The sequence below is a fragment of the Glycine soja genome, chromosome 8 (genome assembly GCF_004193775.1).
Source record: "Glycine soja cultivar W05 chromosome 8, ASM419377v2, whole genome shotgun sequence".
Classification (NCBI taxonomy): Eukaryota; Viridiplantae; Streptophyta; class Magnoliopsida; order Fabales; family Fabaceae; genus Glycine; species Glycine soja.
This window is the reverse complement of record NC_041009.1, coordinates 46,928,537-46,946,232: the sequence shown is the minus strand read 5'-3', so window position 1 is coordinate 46,946,232 and position 17,696 is coordinate 46,928,537. Positions and strand designations below refer to the sequence as shown.

The 17,696-nt window shown below is 32.8% G+C and overlaps 2 protein-coding genes across 2 annotated transcripts; one reads left to right on the top strand and one right to left on the bottom strand.

Annotated features, from left to right (window-relative positions):
- The first annotated feature begins 311 nt into the window (after nt 1–311).
- Nucleotides 312–4,539, top strand: LOC114423747 (probable serine incorporator). Its single transcript, XM_028390616.1, has 6 exons — nt 312–686; nt 1,446–1,685; nt 2,550–2,661; nt 2,789–2,963; nt 3,435–3,675; nt 3,923–4,539. Exons 1-6 carry the CDS (start codon nt 503–505, stop codon nt 4,201–4,203), a joined length of 1,233 nt encoding a protein of 410 aa, XP_028246417.1. The 5' UTR covers nt 312–502; the 3' UTR covers nt 4,204–4,539.
- Nucleotides 4,540–5,678: 1,139 nt separating this feature from the next.
- LOC114424254 (laccase-17-like) lies at nt 5,679–8,553 on the bottom strand. Its single transcript, XM_028391097.1, has 6 exons — nt 8,434–8,553; nt 8,187–8,338; nt 7,854–8,098; nt 7,603–7,731; nt 6,346–7,314; nt 5,679–5,885 (listed from the first exon to the last, which is right to left on the bottom strand). The coding sequence occupies exons 1-6, from the start codon at nt 8,551–8,553 to the stop codon at nt 5,755–5,757; spliced, it is 1,746 nt and encodes a 581-aa protein (XP_028246898.1). The 3' UTR covers nt 5,679–5,754.
- Between the last annotated feature and the right edge of the window lie 9,143 nt (nt 8,554–17,696).

Below are 17,696 nucleotides of genomic sequence, written 5' to 3'. Positions count from 1 at the left end.
TAAATAAGTCATTTTAACTATATAAATTATATTTTTTTTTAAATTAAAAAGCATATTCAATAATTTTTAACATAAATAATATTCGTGTTTTTATATATTTTTTTAAAAATCATATAAATAACCATCAATAATTTAATAAAAAATCATATTAAATAATATTTAGTAGTAGCACATAACTTGTGATAAAAAAAATTATTTTTAATTACTGATGATTTTTTCTTATAAAACGTTATTGATGATTTATTCAAATGTTTGTTTAACAATTAGAAAATGGGGTATTTTCTATTTTTCTTTCCTACTTGCATATTTTTTCATGCCCCAAAAAGGTTAAGTGACGGGTAATCCTCATTCCTCACCAAGTCACGACACGACACCAAATATTCTCACTCGTCGTCTTCGTCTGCGCCCTAACCAAATTCAATTCAAACTCTTCTCATCAAAATCCAAGGCTCGTTCTTGAAACCCTAATTCGATATCCTCCTCCTCAGAAGAAGAAGGATCGATGTGGGCAGCTTCTTGCCTGGCGTCATGCTGCGCGGCCTGCGCATGCGACGCCTGCAGGACCGTCGTATCGGGAATCAGCCGCCGTTCCGCCAGGATCGCCTACTGCGGCCTCTTCGCCTTCTCTCTCGTCGTCGCCTGGATCCTCCGTGAGGTCGCCGCTCCCCTCATGGAATCCCTTCCCTGTAAGCAACAACAACAACAACAACAACAACAACATCATCATCATCATCCCTAATTTCCTTTTTCAATTTCAATTTCATCTTCTATCTCAATCTCGTCAATTTCGTCTACGAAGTATTTAATTCTTTATATGCATCGTCCCTTTCTATTTTCTCTCTTTTTAATTAATTTTTTTGGCTTCAAACAATTATTATTCTAGAATAGGAGGGCTTGTTATTTTTAACGGTTTATTTTAGCACATAAGCTAGTTATTGTCTTTAATTTTTTTTCTTCTCAAAATATTTTGTTACATAATTCCTATAGTTTTGCTTTCTTGAGCTGAAGTTTGGTTGCAAGTTAGTTTAGTAGTTTTGGTAATGTTACGATATTGTTAATGCATGAGGGTAGATTGATGGATGTGGTAATCGCTTAAGTATTGACTTCGCGGGCATTTAGGCACTGACTAGGTTGAAAAACTCCTTTTTGTTTTAGAGCTAGAACCCCATCCAAAATTTGCGTTTTTCCAAGTTATTTTTTTTCACCCTCGATCCAATCCAATTACACTCAATCAAATAATCACCATTTTACATTATTCCTAATATACTATGGAATTCACATGCTTTTTTTTCACTGAGATGAAATTTTGTTGCGAGTTAATTTGGAGTTTTGGTAACGAGAGTGGATTGATAGCCATGATGAAGTTAATGAAAGTGTTTAGAAGAGGATAATATCGTTGTTGTGTGCTTTTGGATGGAGCTAATGTGCTTCTGTTAATGCTGCAGGGATCAATCACTTCAAACACACACCTAGCCGAGAATGGTTTGAAACGGATGCAGTTCTGCGGGTTAGCTTGGGGAATTTTCTGTTTTTCACTATTCTAGCTGTTCTGATGGTTGGTGTGAAAACCCAGAGGGATCCCCGGGATAGTATGCACCATGGAGGTTGGATGATGAAAATTATCTGCTGGTGCCTTCTGGTAATCTTTATGTTTTTCGTTCCAAATGAGATCATCAGCTTCTATGGTAAGAATTTCTTCTAATTGATTTCCGTTGATTCCTAGTAGTTGATTAGCACACATGTTGAGCTGTCTGTTCTGCTACTTTGCTTGAGTCTTGTATTTTGCCCATATAATTACAATTAATAGTAGTAGTATGTTCTCAAGATGTACAATTTGTGAATGAAAAAAGGATATTTCTTCATGTTTCATGCTTGATGCCTCTTGCTTTTAATAAGATGACTTCTTTGTGCCTTTAGACATAGGGTGTGTTTGGGACAGTTGTGAAAATTAGAATACTTCAATAATTGATCATAATTTGGATCAGTTTTTGTTGGGTAAGTTTGCTGAAAAGTAATTTTAAGATATTCGTTTGGATACAAAAAAAGAAAATCTTTACATAGTAAATTATGAAAAATGGTATTATGTGAAAGGGAAATAAAAGCTTTTGGGAAATTTAGAGGGCACAATATTATTGGATTATGGAAGTCCTGCTGGAATAAAAAGATTACTGTGATAAACCTTAGATTCTTTAAATAATATACCATTACCTTATTTGTTGAGCTATTATTACTTTGAATTTGGGATTACTTCTCTTGATCTAACTATTGTTTTAAATATTATTTTATCATTATATTGTTTTCTTTAAATGCCTACTGTAGTGATTCAAAATTTGTTTGAAATTTTACTGACATCGGTTTGCTATTCAGTATTTATAAAATTAAAAGCAGTAAACTTACAAGATACAAAAAATTACTTTGCTTAAACAGTTTGAGTGTGAAGAGGATATGTATATGTATGTGTGATGTGTCTGTCTGTAGGCCCTTCATATGCATTTGATATGTAAATTGTTTCATTGTTTATGATTTTGATGAGGTATGTCAATTTGCAGAAACAATATCAAAGTTTGGCTCGGGCATGTTTCTTCTTGTTCAAGTCATGCTCTTGTTGGATTTTGTTCATGGATGGAATGACAAATGGGTTGGATATGATGAACAATTCTGGTTAGTTTTAGGCTTTGCTTTTCTTTTTCTTTTTTTTTTTTCTACTGTAACGTTATTTCCTTTACTTGATAAGTTGACATTATATTTTTGAATGAGAATTTCAGTATTTACCGGTTTATTTATACAGGTACATTGCTCTATTTGTTGTTTCCCTTGTTTGTTATGTGGCAACATTTGCATTCTCAGGAGTTCTCTTTCACTTCTTCACGCCATCTGGACAAGACTGTGGACTCAATGTCTTTTTCATTACTATGACCATGATTCTTGCATTTGTTTTTGCCATAGTGGCATTGCATCCTGCAGTAAGTTTGTTATTTGATTTTCATTGTAGCTAACCACTATTAATTTGTTTTCCTGGTTTTTAATTTGCAAAATGTAAATTTTCCAAATTTGTCTCTTCTATGATATTGTACAATGCTTGAAAATTGCTGTTGATGCATTTTTCATTTGTTTTTACTTAAATACTTTGTTAAAATGTTACTATGTAGGAGTTCATATATAATCTGTTATTTATTAAATCTAATTTCTTTTCTTCTATCTCCGTTATCATGGTTCAATTTTTCTGATGGAATGTAAGTTAGTAGAGCTGGCATTAAAAGGTATATTTATTCCTGTCAGCCTGGGATGTGACTGACATTTTCTAAGTTTGTTCTGAAGGATAAATTGCTGAAATTTTATTTTGTTTAGTTGGGAACAGGTTTTATCCTTTGTGTACTGTAGATCATTCATTACTTTAGTTGAATTTGAGGTTTTTGAATTATTTTCATATACAGGTAAATGGAAGTGTTTTGCCTGCTTCAGTAATATCATTATACTGCACTTATCTCTGCTATAGTGCACTGGCTAGTGAACCAAGAGATTATGAGTGCAATGGTCTTCACAAACACTCAAAAGCTGTTTCCACTGGCACCCTTACTTTGGGTCTAGCTACAACTGTTCTATCTGTCGTTTATTCTGCTGTGCGTGCTGGATCTTCTGCTGCAGTGCTTTCCCCACCAAGCTCCCCTCGTGCTGGTAAATATTCTTAAAATCCAATATTTCTATTTCATTGTTGTGTCAAGTATGCACAACTAAAAGTTGGGCACCAAATATCTGAGTTTGAAATCTAAGAATGGTTTTATTGGCCTTGAAGCTGAATTTGATTTTGGAATTTGGTGCCATGAAGGAAAATAATAAACTGTCTTGTTATTTGATTAGCATTAATTACAAAAATTTGCCACAAGCTAATACTGACAATCTGTCATTTCTTGTGATTCTGCAGGTAAGCCTCTGCTTCCATTGGATGCAAAGGAGGATGAAGAGAAGGAGAAAGCAAAGCCAGTTACATATTCATATGCCTTCTTCCACTTGATTTTCTCTCTTGCTAGCATGTATTCTGCAATGCTTCTGACTGGTTGGTCTACATCTGTTGGAGAGAGCGGGAAGTTGGTTGACGTGGGGTGGCCTTCTGTGTGGGTTCGAATCATCACTTCCTGGGCAACTGCTCTGCTGTACTTGTGGTCTCTCGTAGCTCCTATCATGTTTCCAGAAAGGGAGTTCTGAGCATCACGTTCCTCAGTTCCAAGTTTCTGAGGGAAAATGTGTCACCTAACTACTATATAGTCGAGTGGTGTTGCTTTTTATAATAGGATATACGGTATGCATCTATATCAGCATACATTTGAATAAAGTGTTACGAATGACATGATTCCGAGTGGTGTGCTTTTAACTGTATAGTGAAAGATTTGTGTCATGAACAAATCTATATTTGTCCATAATGGTCTGTTTGTGCATCTAAAATCATGAAAGATTTGTATGTGTTGTGACTGATCTTATTGAAAGTAGAATGAATGAGACAATTCTTGTTGATGAAAAATGATCGGTGATTGGAGACTTTTAGTGCATGTTTGGGTGCAACATTTTTCGGAGAAATAATTACTTTGGCTTATTTATCTAAATTTTACTCCTATTATTGTTTTTTTCTTCAATACTGTTTTGCTTAAATTTGGTCTCAGTTTTTAGTTGTTATAGTCAATTTTTTCCATCACTTTCTCCGATTACATAAAACTTGAAGTTGGTATTTTCTACTCGAATCGTTAGAGCTTAGAGGTTTTGGATGGATTTGAGATAAATGATTTAAGGACTTAGAAGTCAAGTTTGATTTAATTTGAAACATTTTGTAAGATGGAAGCCTAAGGTCCGTTTTGGAGAGGGAGAAGTGTGGGATTTTTTACTTTTGAGTGAACGTGATTTTTTTATTGGTTGGGAGGTCATCAACGAAAACCTTCTTGCCGTTAATCAAAATTCTCAACAACCAGATGTCATGAAATGCCCTAATTTACACCCTTAAAGTGAACATCCCCAATTTACTTGGGTAGTTTAAATAAAAAAATGTTGTTGGGTTACAGTTAGTGCTCTTCTCGAATAAAAACCATCTTTGCTCTATGAAAGCAGATTCTTAAATTGCTTTGTATTTGTTTTGTTTTTACCCAAAAAAAGTTTCAGATGAGTTTGTCTCTTTTTTTGTATATTTATTTTGCTTTATTTTTATCCTTCTACTTTTTAAATTATTATTAAAAACCTATTTTAGGGTGAAAAATGATTGGGCAGAAAAATAGCCTGTAACCCAACATGTATCACCCCAAGTATTATTTTTCTTTCATTTTCTGAATATTTATTGAAAAATCTAGAGGGTATCTCAAAATCCTGTTCCCCACCGTTACGATAATGGCAATTGAACTGGTGAGATCGATCCAAGCCGGTTTTTATACGATTTTAAGGGATGAAGAGTGTGTTGCTAGCATTATGAATTTACACAATTTACCTTTTAGGATTGAAAGTACTCAAGAAAGCACTGTAAATTTTAACACACAAAAGGATCATTTGCCCGTTCTGAATATTTTAACACTCATCATTTGGCCTATTATTTCAAAATAGATAGATAGTTCAATATTTCTTGCTTACAACCTACAGAAAACTCTCACTACCCTTGCCAGTTGCGAGTGAGCTTGTAAGAGATGGAACAATCACTAAAATAAATGTATCTATAACTCTTGGATACCTCAGAAGAAAAAAATGTAGAAAAAATAAAAAAAGTTATATTGTGGTAAATTTTTAACATTTGGGAAGGTCAGAGGGTGGAGGTGGAAGCTTCTGATGGTGCAGCTTTCCATCTTGGACGATCCATGCCATTTTCAATCCCCAACTCGTATGCACTTCAAGATGGCAGTGCATGAACCAAACACCTGCTCATGTATGATCAGCAAATTAAAGTTACAAACACTTGCAACTTAAAACACACTCACACTAAACACACCAAAATGTGCAAGTGGGTTTGATTGATTCATAAATTTAAAGATATTACTGCTTTTTAATTTTTACTTTTAGTAACCGTGATTAGTGTTTGGTGGATGATACATATATGGTCTCTTGGAGATAAGCATCATCCACATAATTAACATGATTCAAAGTGATGTGGTGTGAAGATTAAGAACATGATCATCCAATAGGAGTATTAAGATTTAGTTTAATTAATAGCAATGCATTGTGAGTGTAAAAGTTTTTACAAAGTCAACCAATTAGAAATCATTGCTGATGTTACTTATAAGGTAGTTATTTTAAGAGTCAAGGAACTTATCTATCATGCATGGTGTACTTGTAATTGGATGACAGTATAAAAACTCTTTACCTTAGTGCATATATTACCTGGATTGTCTGCAAAGAAGCGCACGGCAACCCATCCTCCTGATGGCACACCAATGGTGTTCCTCTCAGCCGGGTCAACCAGATTAAACTTAGATGGGTCCTTCTTGGGGTCAAAGTTTCCATTGCCTTGACCAACAACAAAGAAGTTAAAGCCATGAAGGTGAAGTGGATGGCTCTCAGCACCAATAATGCTGGTGTCCTGCAGGATCAACTCCACACTTGCATTAAATGGCAACACCACTGCCTTAGTTCCACTGCTTATCATGATATTGTTTGGTGGAGTCCCAGTATAGTTGAATCTGAAGGGTGGATTAGCAGGGAAATCAGTGGTGTACACACCTTTGGATTTGTTGAAAAAATGGGCTTGGAGTAAGGCAATGTTTGGCATAACAAAGGACACATTATTAACGGCTGCAGTCACCCTGGTGTTATTGGGTCCTTGGCATGCTTGGTTTTTGGGGCAGGAGCTAATGCCTAATCCAACAGTGAAGAAGAAGTGTTTGTCTACAGTTTTTGGAACTTTTGCCGGGAATCTTGCATTGGCCAAGCTTCGGACCTTCTTGTTGAATTTCATTGCGAAGACGGTGTCATTGAATTTAGGAAGCACAGGTCTAAGAAGACGAAGCTTCTTGTTCTTAGTTTTTGTGTTTGAAACTGAAGATTTTTTGTACTCCAGCAAGCCAGTGGCTGTGGTGTTGTCAAAAGCTGCAGGACCTGTAGCATAAGGCCTAGCAGCTATGACAAAGGCTGCATTTGGAGCCTTAGACTTGGTCTTGAGAAGAACATTAATAGTTTGTCCTGGTGTTATTAGTACATAGTTTGTTCTGAAGGGCTTTACATATACTGCATCAGCTTCAACCACAGTGAGTGTGTGGTTTGCAATGCCGAAGAAGAGCTCGTTGTTGAGTGCAGCGTTTATCAGACGCAGGAGATAAGTTTTCCCAGCCTTGACCTTGAGTTTGAAGGTATCTGCATGAATGAGAAAGTCGTTAACTTAGTGGATTGAAGGTAATCTTTTTTTTAACATAACATAGATATAGTTCTATATGTGCTTTTAGTACTATATATTCTCCAATTAGAATTGGAGTTTTACCTGAGAAATTTAGGTTGACCTTTATTAACGCAAACCTTTATTACGTAAATTATTGAGGTTGAACTTCAATTCTAATCAGAGAATAACAATAAAAACGCCTAAAGACTGCATCGAAGTTCTGCCAATCTTAATTTCACCCGTCCTATTATCATGCTGTTGTTTACCTTTTGTGGTGCCATTGTAGAGAAAACCTGGAAAACCATTGATGGTGTAAGCATCTGAGAGATTAGGTGCCAATCCTGTTTGCATTGCTTGGTTAATAACAGTTTCTGTGTCTGCTTTCCACCATTCACCTATTATCATTTTGAGTCAATGGCAATGCTCAAGTGTTAATATTTGTAAAATAAAAAGCTTAACTTACTATTATGTACAGGGAAGAGGAGTATAGGATTGAGTCTGAAGGTTATTAACTTACCAAATATGATAGGGACTTCCTTAAAGGTTTGGGGGAATGGGTAAGGCACATGTTTTTTGGGAAGAATGACAATAGGACCATAAAGAGTTGTTCTTAGCCATGAGATGTGGGCATGCCACCACAATGTTCCTCTTTGGCCAGTGACTGTGAAGTTGTACACAAAAGTTTGGCCTGTTTGAATTGGACACTGTGTCACATAGGCAGGTCCATCTGCCCAAGCACTCCGTAATTGGCGAACACCGTGCCTAAAGAGATAGATAATACAATGTTGAACATTTTTTACCATTCAAAAATTACAATAAACTGAATTATGAGGATTTGTTTGTATAATACCAATGGATGGTAACGTTGTAGGGAACATTGTTGGTCACTTTAATCACTAGCCTGTCACCTTCTCTTGCTATGACTCTAGGCCCTGGAAATCGACCATTAATTGTCACAATGCTCTTTGTTTGACATAGTCTTGTGACATTTTGTAATTGGACCTGCAGAAAGAAAAATGAAAAGATAATAAACAATAAAAGGAGATGAAAGAAAAAGTAAAAGTTGATTATGTGCTATTGAAATGCAATACACATACATTAAAGTTGTAGTGCCTGGTGATTTTTGCATGCTTTGCTAGTGTTAACTCTGGCATTATCCACAGAGCACATGAGAAAAGAAATATGGCCCTTAATGAGCAGAAAGAAGCAAGTTCCATTGCCCTTGTTTCTAAAGCTCTTGAATGATCAGCCTAGAGAGTTTCTTGTTATGTGTTTGGAATTTTGGATGGGGAAAACAGAAATACGAGGCAATATATATAGTGATAAAGATGTTGGTGGGTTTGGATAATTAGATGATTGAAAATGAGATATTGCAAACCCACAATGCCTTCAATAACAAATTCAAATGTCTGATCCATCCCACGAGATTGCTGCTTTGGCAATGCTTATAGAGTAGGATTCAAGGCACATAGGACTTAGAGGATTTTCTCTAGCGGTATAGTTCCCATGATGACCCTTAATTAGACAAGGACAAGTATCCAACCATATTGGTGCCATGCCACATTTAAGAAGGTTATCTCAGAGATTGCAGTGATATATACTAGATCATTGAGCACTGTTGTCTGTTGCAACTAAATTAAGGACACTTCCAATAATTTCCTTTCGTAAGACTTTAATTTGAACTATGGTCCTCTCATAAAAGTTCGTGACTTGCCTACAAGGGCACTAAGCCCTTGTCACATGAGGGTCACATGATCTTATTCATGATATTAACTTGTTTCCTTACAGATCCAGGGGCAATAACATATAACATAAATGGATGACGGGGATTTTTGCTGAATTAAACTAAAATCAATTTCATTTTTACATGAATTTAGGATAATTTCAGTCACACTTTTTGTGTGAGAGTGTGAATATATTTATTTGTTACAACATTTTCTTGGGTTGTCTCTAGATTTGTTGGATCTACAATCTATCAACTCCGTGTAAGCATAAAAAATATCAAATAGAAACACAATCTCAGGGTATTCAGGGTCTTTTGAAACCATTTTTTCTATAATTTGGAAATTAAATAAATTTAGCATAAGGAAAGGGATTGGTTATAAGTTATAACTGCTGGTTAGATAGGCATAATTGGTTGCTAGCTGAACCTTTCCCCTCATACCACCCATACTTGCTAATTATGGAAATGGGAATATGGAAAAGTTGCAAGTTAGACCTTAGGGTGTTGCTAGGTGTACCCAATCGTATTGCTAGTGCACCCAATATTCCTTATAAATACCAAAAATGCCCCTTGTCTTCACATACTTGCAGATCAAGTTGATACGTGAATGACTTATGGATCAACTTGATCCGCAAGTTACACGCGGATCAAGTTGATCTGCATGAAGCTTGCGGATCAAGTTGATTCGTAAGTGTGCAGAAGACAGTTTTTTAAAAATTGAAGGCCATTTTTTTTTACAATTGAAAGCTTTATTTATTTGAGTCATGACCAATCAAAGAAATATTTACAAACTAAAATCCATTTGAAAATATAATTAATTTTATTTTATGTCTCTTTTGTTTATGTAAATAAAATATTATCCTAATGAATGTTTAGTTAAACGTAACATTGATACTATTTCAACGAAATTCAAATGAATTTGGAATCAAGTAATTTAAAAATAACACTTAAACGTTAACACTAATATTATAAACAAAAATAACTTTAAATATACAGAATGTTAAGTAAAAAATAAAAATGTGATCAAGTACAAGAAATGTATATACATTGAATATCAATATGAAATGTGTAAAGAAACTACGGCTGATTCATACGACGCCTATGTTGAGACCTCACGTACACAATGCGGTCCTGGGTGACACTCCTGGTAATCTTGAGACATTCTTTGATGACCTCATGTGTCGATGTGCCTGGCGTGACTAGCCCTAGGCTGAGTGATGCTCCAACCTCTCGGCGATCACATCGCAAGCCTCCTATTAAATAGAAAACAAACAAATTAGATAAATTAGTATTAAAAAATTGACGTAAATGATATTTCATACATATAACCATATAGTAACACCTATCACTGCATGTTTGGGCTTGTCGACATCAGACCTGGTTGGATCATCTGGGACCTGAGGGATATTTGACTCTGGGACTTGAGGGACATGTCTGGGCTGCGCATCAGGTGCATTTGCTGGAGGATCTGATGACTGTGCCACGGTCATGAATGGATGAGAAATACGGAAGAATCAGTCAATGTAGTCTGGTGCACACTAACCTGGCACAACACATGGATCACCTGATTGTGTTAATATGTATATTGTTATGTTGGCTTTGAGTGATTTCTCTTTCTCATTGGTGAAACTGAAACATAATCTCAGCTAGGATTTTTGCATACGAGCAAACAAGCAGTGGAAAGACACACACCACGTCTGGCATTACTGAATATGCTGTAAGGGACATATATTCAAATCCTGGTTTCACCTTACAGTGAAATGGATGATGTTCTTTCATTGTGGCTGAAATTTTGACATTTTGTTGTTGCTTTCAGCATAAAGATAGAGAATTTGTTGTAAGTGATTGAGTTGGTATTTATTTTATCATTAAATTACAAAGTAATTGAGATAATTCTTCTCATTTTTTATTTCTAAGTAATTGAGTTGGTTTCTTTGTACAGAATTTTGTTGATCTAGCAGGAAGTGAGCGTGCTTCTCAAGCAATGACAGCAGGCACAACATTGAGAGAATGTAGCCACATAAATCGCAGTTTACTGAGCCTTGGAACTGTAATTCGGAAACTAAGGTAGAATTCCATCCTGTGTACTGAGTTTAATTTTGGATAATTATGGGTTTAACATCACAAACAATAACACATACACATATAATGAACATGTTGGGGAGGTGTCGGTGTTGAGTTTATGATTGGTTGTACTTGTACTACATAAACACTATATTCAATTACTCATGATAGAATTGCTCAGTGCTCAGATATCATGAGTTCCAGAGTAACAGATAAATGTACTATGTTATGCACTTATGCTAACCAAGATTAATTAGGTTCAGAAACATTTAGGGATAATTACCTTTACATATAAAGTCTTAATGTCTTTATCATTGAAGGGTAAATAATCAGCCAATAGAACAGAAACATTTAGTAAGAATTACCTTTACATATAAAGTCTTAATGTCTTTATCATTGAAGGGTAAATAACTGGCCAATAGAACAAAAAAGAATAACACCACATGACGATATATCAGCGTGTGCACCCTCATAGCCAGTGATGCTTGCCACCTATATAATATATGATAAGAGACAACAGTAATATTATTAATTACCGAAAGAGAGAAACTGAATTTGAAGTTTAAGATAGATAATATATAGTATACCTCTGAGGCCATATAATGTGGGGTACTGCATGGCGTGTGAAGCTAATAGTAAGAATAGGATAATCAATTAGAAATTGGACATAAATGCCCTTTAAATTTTTGAAAAATTAGTTAGTAATAACTCACTGGAACTTGTTCAGACAAAATCTGATAGTTTAAGCACCCCTTTAGCATCCAACAACGAATTCTGTGGCTGAAATTAATAGTTCATTAATAAAATAAATGTTAATGAAATTGTTCTCTCTTTTATTTTTTAGATGATGGGAAAAAAAGGAAGGGACAGCATATATATTAATTACATAAGCCACAGCACCTCACTACTCACCTTTAAGTTTCCATGGGACAACATATATATTAATGAAATTGCATTCTTTTATAACTGATACCTTTGCATTCTTTCAACCTTGTATCATTTGTAGATTGAGCTTTTGAATAGTTTTTTAACCTAATTTTTTGAAAGTGTTACTTTCAAAGTTTTGTAAATGGCTACTGGAAGTTTTTTTAATATATATATATATATATATATATATATATATATATATATATATATATATATATATATATATAATAAGCAAAACTGTATTTTTTTGAACTTATGTGAAACAGAATAATAGCTGAGTATTTAGGAGTGTCATAACGTAATAATGTATGATGCTCTTCATATAACTAATTCGAGATTTGATAGACTTGGAGTTTCCATCTTGCACATTACCATTAGTGATCTTCGTTCTTCTGTGGAGATCTTGTTCGTTCATCTCACTTCTAATTAAGGAACAAGCTTTCCGCAGTTGAACACCCTAGCTAGTTAGCTTCCACCAATTTGAATCACCAATGGCTCGCTCTTTCTCTAATGGCAAGGTTCTCTCTGCTCTTGTCGCCGACGAATTCTCAAACACTCTCACCTAGTACCACAAGTTAATCTCTTTATTCTTCTCATCTACTACATAGCGTTTTTATAAAATAAAATGTTGTAATAAATAACTTACAACTAACGTTTCTCTTTCTTTTGTTGAATAACTTGTTGAGCCCTATTTTCAAAAGCCACAATGGTTGGCTTAAATTTTGGCCCGAGGGGGTTATTTCTTGTTCTCTTTATGAAAAGGGTGTTGTTCTAACGGGTTAATAAAAATTGAATAATGAAGTGAGGGATTAATAATTGATATATACTTCCTCTATCTCTGGTCCTTTATTAAGCAGGTTTGATATTGTCCTTGTTCTCTTGGATACAAAAAATCCCGATTGGGATGCAGTAGTTTTATCTCATATTCTTTTTTGGGGTAATCTTTATCCCTATACAATGCATACAGCTTCCGGTGGTTAAGATTATAATATTTGTATAAAAACTAATATCCAGGCAGAGCATATTATAATGTGCTTTAAGCTTGAAAGAGTATGGAACATTGAAACGTTATTAATAATTATTAAGTAATAATTGCATCTCCTTGTTTCCCCAGGTCAGTTTTCTCTGTATCCTCTAATGTAGTTAATTTCGTGGGACATAAACCACCTTAGAATACCCACAGACCCACGTATTTGGTATGCATTATACGGTTGAAAAGGTTGAAATGTTTAGAATGGGGAGGGTGAAGAGAGATTATGTTCTGTTGGTTCTTGGTTGATGAATGACCAGTCATGCTAACTATTGGCATGTGTAACTTTGTCCTAGTGGTATTCATACATATGAATTTGAGGATAATTATCAATATGTATGTGCCTGCGGCTATTTCTTGTATTGTTGTAATACAGTTTTGAGACCAAGGCATGTATGCATGATTGGGTGTGTGAGACCAAGGCTGGTGATACAGAAAGGGTAAAATTCATTTTTATGCATATTTTAGATTTTTCTATATTTGCAATTTTGATGTAAAATCTTTGTCTAATAGTTAAACTTTAATCTACATAAGTTAATTCTTTTGTATGTGAATGCCAAATTCTCATTTTCATATGTGTGATGTGTGATACAGTTGTGGTTTCTAATTCTATCATGCTGGGATCAATAAGTTAATTAACATGTTTCTTTCTTACTTTCTCTTGTGGTGGTAGGCGGTGAAAGAAAAGTCTATAGGTTGTCAAGTATTATGGATTAAAGATTGCCCAGAGGCAGTCACTTAATTACCATGAATCCAGGCGGACAGCAGGGTGAATATAATTCTCCTGTGAAGCATGCTTCAGTGAAACCCAAAAACTATAACATAATTAATATGCTTTATGAAATTAATCTTCAAAATTAGTATTCAAATTTTAATATTTAAAATGGTCTGTTTACTGCTGATGCAATGAACAAAGTTGTTTTAATTGCCAATATTTGTCTCTTAAAGGATGGTGGAGACATACCAAGCGCAATTGAGGAACTGCTCTTGCTTCCAGGTTTGGTACGTACAAAATGTTTATGAGATTCAAAAATCATTTTTTTTGTTAAAATAATTATTTGGTATGACACACATTAGGAATTAGTCCCTGGATGAAAAAGTCAAGTTTTAGTTTATAAAGGCATATAAGGACTAAGTTTAAGTAAGGGTATGACTTCATATTGTGATGTGGCCACTGGTAGTTATAGTGGCCACTGCAGCTGAGCTGTTACACCTGCATCATGTGATGTGGTCTGCAATTTAAAAAAGATTTGTAAGGGTATGACTTCAACAATTGAGCTAGTGTAAGGGTATGACTCCCAACACATTGGTAATCATTTTCAAGACTTCAACAATCTACTTCGGCTACTTTCAGTTATAAGCTACTGAAAAGTAAATGAATTTTATTAGTTAGATATTATCAATTAATTTATTTAAGTCATCTTCAATTACTTAGTCTAATACTTACACAATCTTTGAATCTTTTTCATTTTGGTGTGATTCATCTTGAATGTTACATAAAACATATTTAAGCTAATAACAAATATAGTTGCAGCTAGACGATTAACAAATAGAACATTATATAGGATTCAAAACATGATTATCACAAGATATTTAAAACAAACTCTTCCAAAGAAAAAAGGATAACCATTTTCATTACTAGCATCCATAGTTTAACAAACCATCTGATTACATTCAAAAAAGGAAAAAAAAATCAATGCTGTAAAGTTACATTTAATTGCAAAAATGTCATTGTCTTTCTACATCAATTTTTCAACAATTGATAAAGAATTGGAAACAAGATGTATTTTGTGCATGTAATATGTGTATGTGGCAAATGTCTTCTAATTGGTCAATAATGTCAGACAAATGCAATACAATTACTCATGCCTTAATTAGAAAATTAAAAAAAATAAATGCCAAATTACCCATATTAAAGGAACAAAGTTGCAATTTTTAAATTTTTAAGGTACCATTATGTTATCCATTCATGTTACAATAAATGCAACACATTTAAAGAGCACTATTTTAAAATTCAAAGCATTAATTACTCCATGTTATTATTTATAGGATCCAAGTTTAAAATGGTGTTTGAAATGGTGCCAATAAATACAATAGAGTTACTTTGCCTTCAAAAATAAAAGAATTAAAGTGAAATGACAAACCCTTAAGGGTTCAATTTTATTTTTTAAGATACAATTATGGTGTCGCTTATCTTGTTGCAATAAACGTAACACATTTAAAAAGCATCATTTCAAAATTTAAAAAATTAATTGCAATTAATGAATAAAAAAACTAGCTAATTTATGAAGAAAAAAACAGTTTATGTAATTAATTAGTGTGATTCGTTTTTTTCTTATTTAGTGTGATACGTTTTTTTCTCTATTTTAATGTCATTAATTCATTTTCTTATTTAGTGTGATACGTTTTTTTTCTTATATCTAAAAATAAATTTACATTTTGAACTATAAAAAGGCTATTAGCCTTCCCTTGTCCTCATTGAAATTTCTTCTCTCTTTCTTCTCCTGGGTTTCTCTATTTTTTTTCTTTGTCACTTAAGTAGGTTCTAGCAATTTCTTCAATTCTTGAGTATAGTTTAAAGGATGATTCTTTCGATGAAGCAAGTTTTCTCACTAGTAATATTCATTGCATTTTGGGAATTTTCTTCTGGTGTAGCTGATGGGGGAGATGTGATTATAGTTCGAGTATCAAATAATTTAAACCAAGGTTTAAGTTTCACAATTCACTGCAAAACCAATAACCAAGACTTGGGAACTCAAGTGGTGAATCCGGGTTACTTTGAACGACTTGAACTCCATCATGACAATGCAGCTGGCACAAAATTCTTGTTTTGCAAAATAACATGGAGAGATGCATCAATTGATTATGTCATTTACCAAGATGCCAGAGATTTTCGTCGTAGATGTACAACTGATTGTAATTGGGAAGTCAACAACGAAAACCTTCTTGGCACTAATCAATATACTCTAAAACCAGATATTATTGTCCCATGGCCTAAAAATTGATACCCATTTAGTGAACATCCAATTTTACTTGGGTAATTTAAATAAAAAAGTGTTGTGTTACATTTTGTGTGCTTCTTTCAATATGAGTTTATCTTTTTATGTTTATTTATTTATTTTGCTTATTTTTTGTTATTCTATTTATCTTATTATTATTACCTATTTTAGGGTGTTAAAATGATTAGGGGAGACTATAATCCACCATTAGGGGTGTATGTGGGTTAGTTTGGAGGCAAATTGCCTTCGGGGCCCAAGGTTTCTTTTAGAAATTAATTTCGAATCAGGGTTTGTTTTAAAATATTTTGGGAAGGGGTCGGTTTTGTGTGAGCGGATTTTGTCATCGACATTGACAAATAGGTGTGCTTTGTGGATTTCGTCATTTTCATTGACAAATAGATGGTGCTGCTTTGTGAAGTTCGCCATCTTCATTAGCGAAATAATTATGGCGAAATGAAAAAATTTGTAGTGTTGTATGTTATAAAAAAATTTGCAAAATTATAAAAGTTAATATCATTTTTAAGTATATCTAATATTTATGTTATAAACTTTTTTAAATACATTAAAAGATAATAATATATTTTAAAAGTTAATAATATCTTTTTCAAGTATATCTCATATTCACTTTTAAAAAAGAAATATTGACTACAACAAATCCTCCATACATATCTTTTACAAAATATATATTATTATAATTCTAAATTTATAATTAATATTAATCTAGTTATATTTTTAAAAATACATATTAACAACTTTTATTTTCGACTAAGGAGATACTTGCTATATATATATATATATATATATATATATATATATATATATATATAAAACCTGAAAATCAATTATACACGTACAATTCTTATTTATTTAATTACCATATATCCTTATTTATTTACATGACAGAGAGTGTACAATCGGTCATAAACTCTGCATTTATTGTAATTAAATAAAGATATATGACAATTAAATTAATTAATTGGTGAGATTATAATAATTTTTTATAATCAATAAAAAATGAATCAAATTTTAAATTTAAAAAATAATTAAAATATTTCATACCGATAGCAATTATTGTAATTTATGTTATTATTTTATTTTAGTAGGATTTTACAATTTTAATTTAATCTAGTATATTATATAAATTTTTTTATCATAGTGTTGGTAAGGAATAATTCATATTATTTGGTTATATGTTATATGATATAATATTTATAATTATATTATTATTATATGTATAAATAAGATTTTGTCTTCATATATATTAGATGTAATTAATTAGATTTTAATTTTTTATTAAATAATATCCCCACAAGAATATCTTCTAATTAAATAAATCAATTCAATCATTAAATTGATTCTGATAATTATATATTATAGTATATTTAATTTATTAAAATTATGACAAGTTATTTATTATCACGATTCTTAAAAATTTACGTATATAATTGATTTAAAGGTTTTATATATATATATATATATTGAAAGAAAGTATCTCCTTAGTCGAAAATAAAATTTATTAATATGTATTTTAAAAAATATAACTAAATTAATATTAATTATAAATTTAGAATTATAATAATATATATTTTGTAAAATATATGTATGGAGAATTTTTTG

Coding starts and splice junctions, on each gene's coding strand:
- LOC114423747 (XM_028390616.1), top strand. CDS start 503: ATGTGGGCAGCTTCTTGCCTGGCGTCATGCTGCGCGGCCTGCGCATGC. Junction 1,686..2,549: donor TGAGATCATCAGCTTCTATG/GTAAGAATTTCT, acceptor GTCAATTTGCAG/AAACAATATCAAAGTTTGGC. Junction 2,964..3,434: donor TAGTGGCATTGCATCCTGCA/GTAAGTTTGTTA, acceptor TTTCATATACAG/GTAAATGGAAGTGTTTTGCC.
- LOC114424254 (XM_028391097.1), bottom strand. CDS start 8,553: ATGGAACTTGCTTCTTTCTGCTCATTAAGGGCCATATTTCTTTTCTCA. Junction 7,732..7,853: donor GGAAGTCCCTATCATATTTG/GTAAGTTAATAA, acceptor AAATGATAATAG/GTGAATGGTGGAAAGCAGAC. Junction 5,886..6,345: donor CTTCTTTGCAGACAATCCAG/GTAATATATGCA, acceptor ATACATGAGCAG/GTGTTTGGTTCATGCACTGC.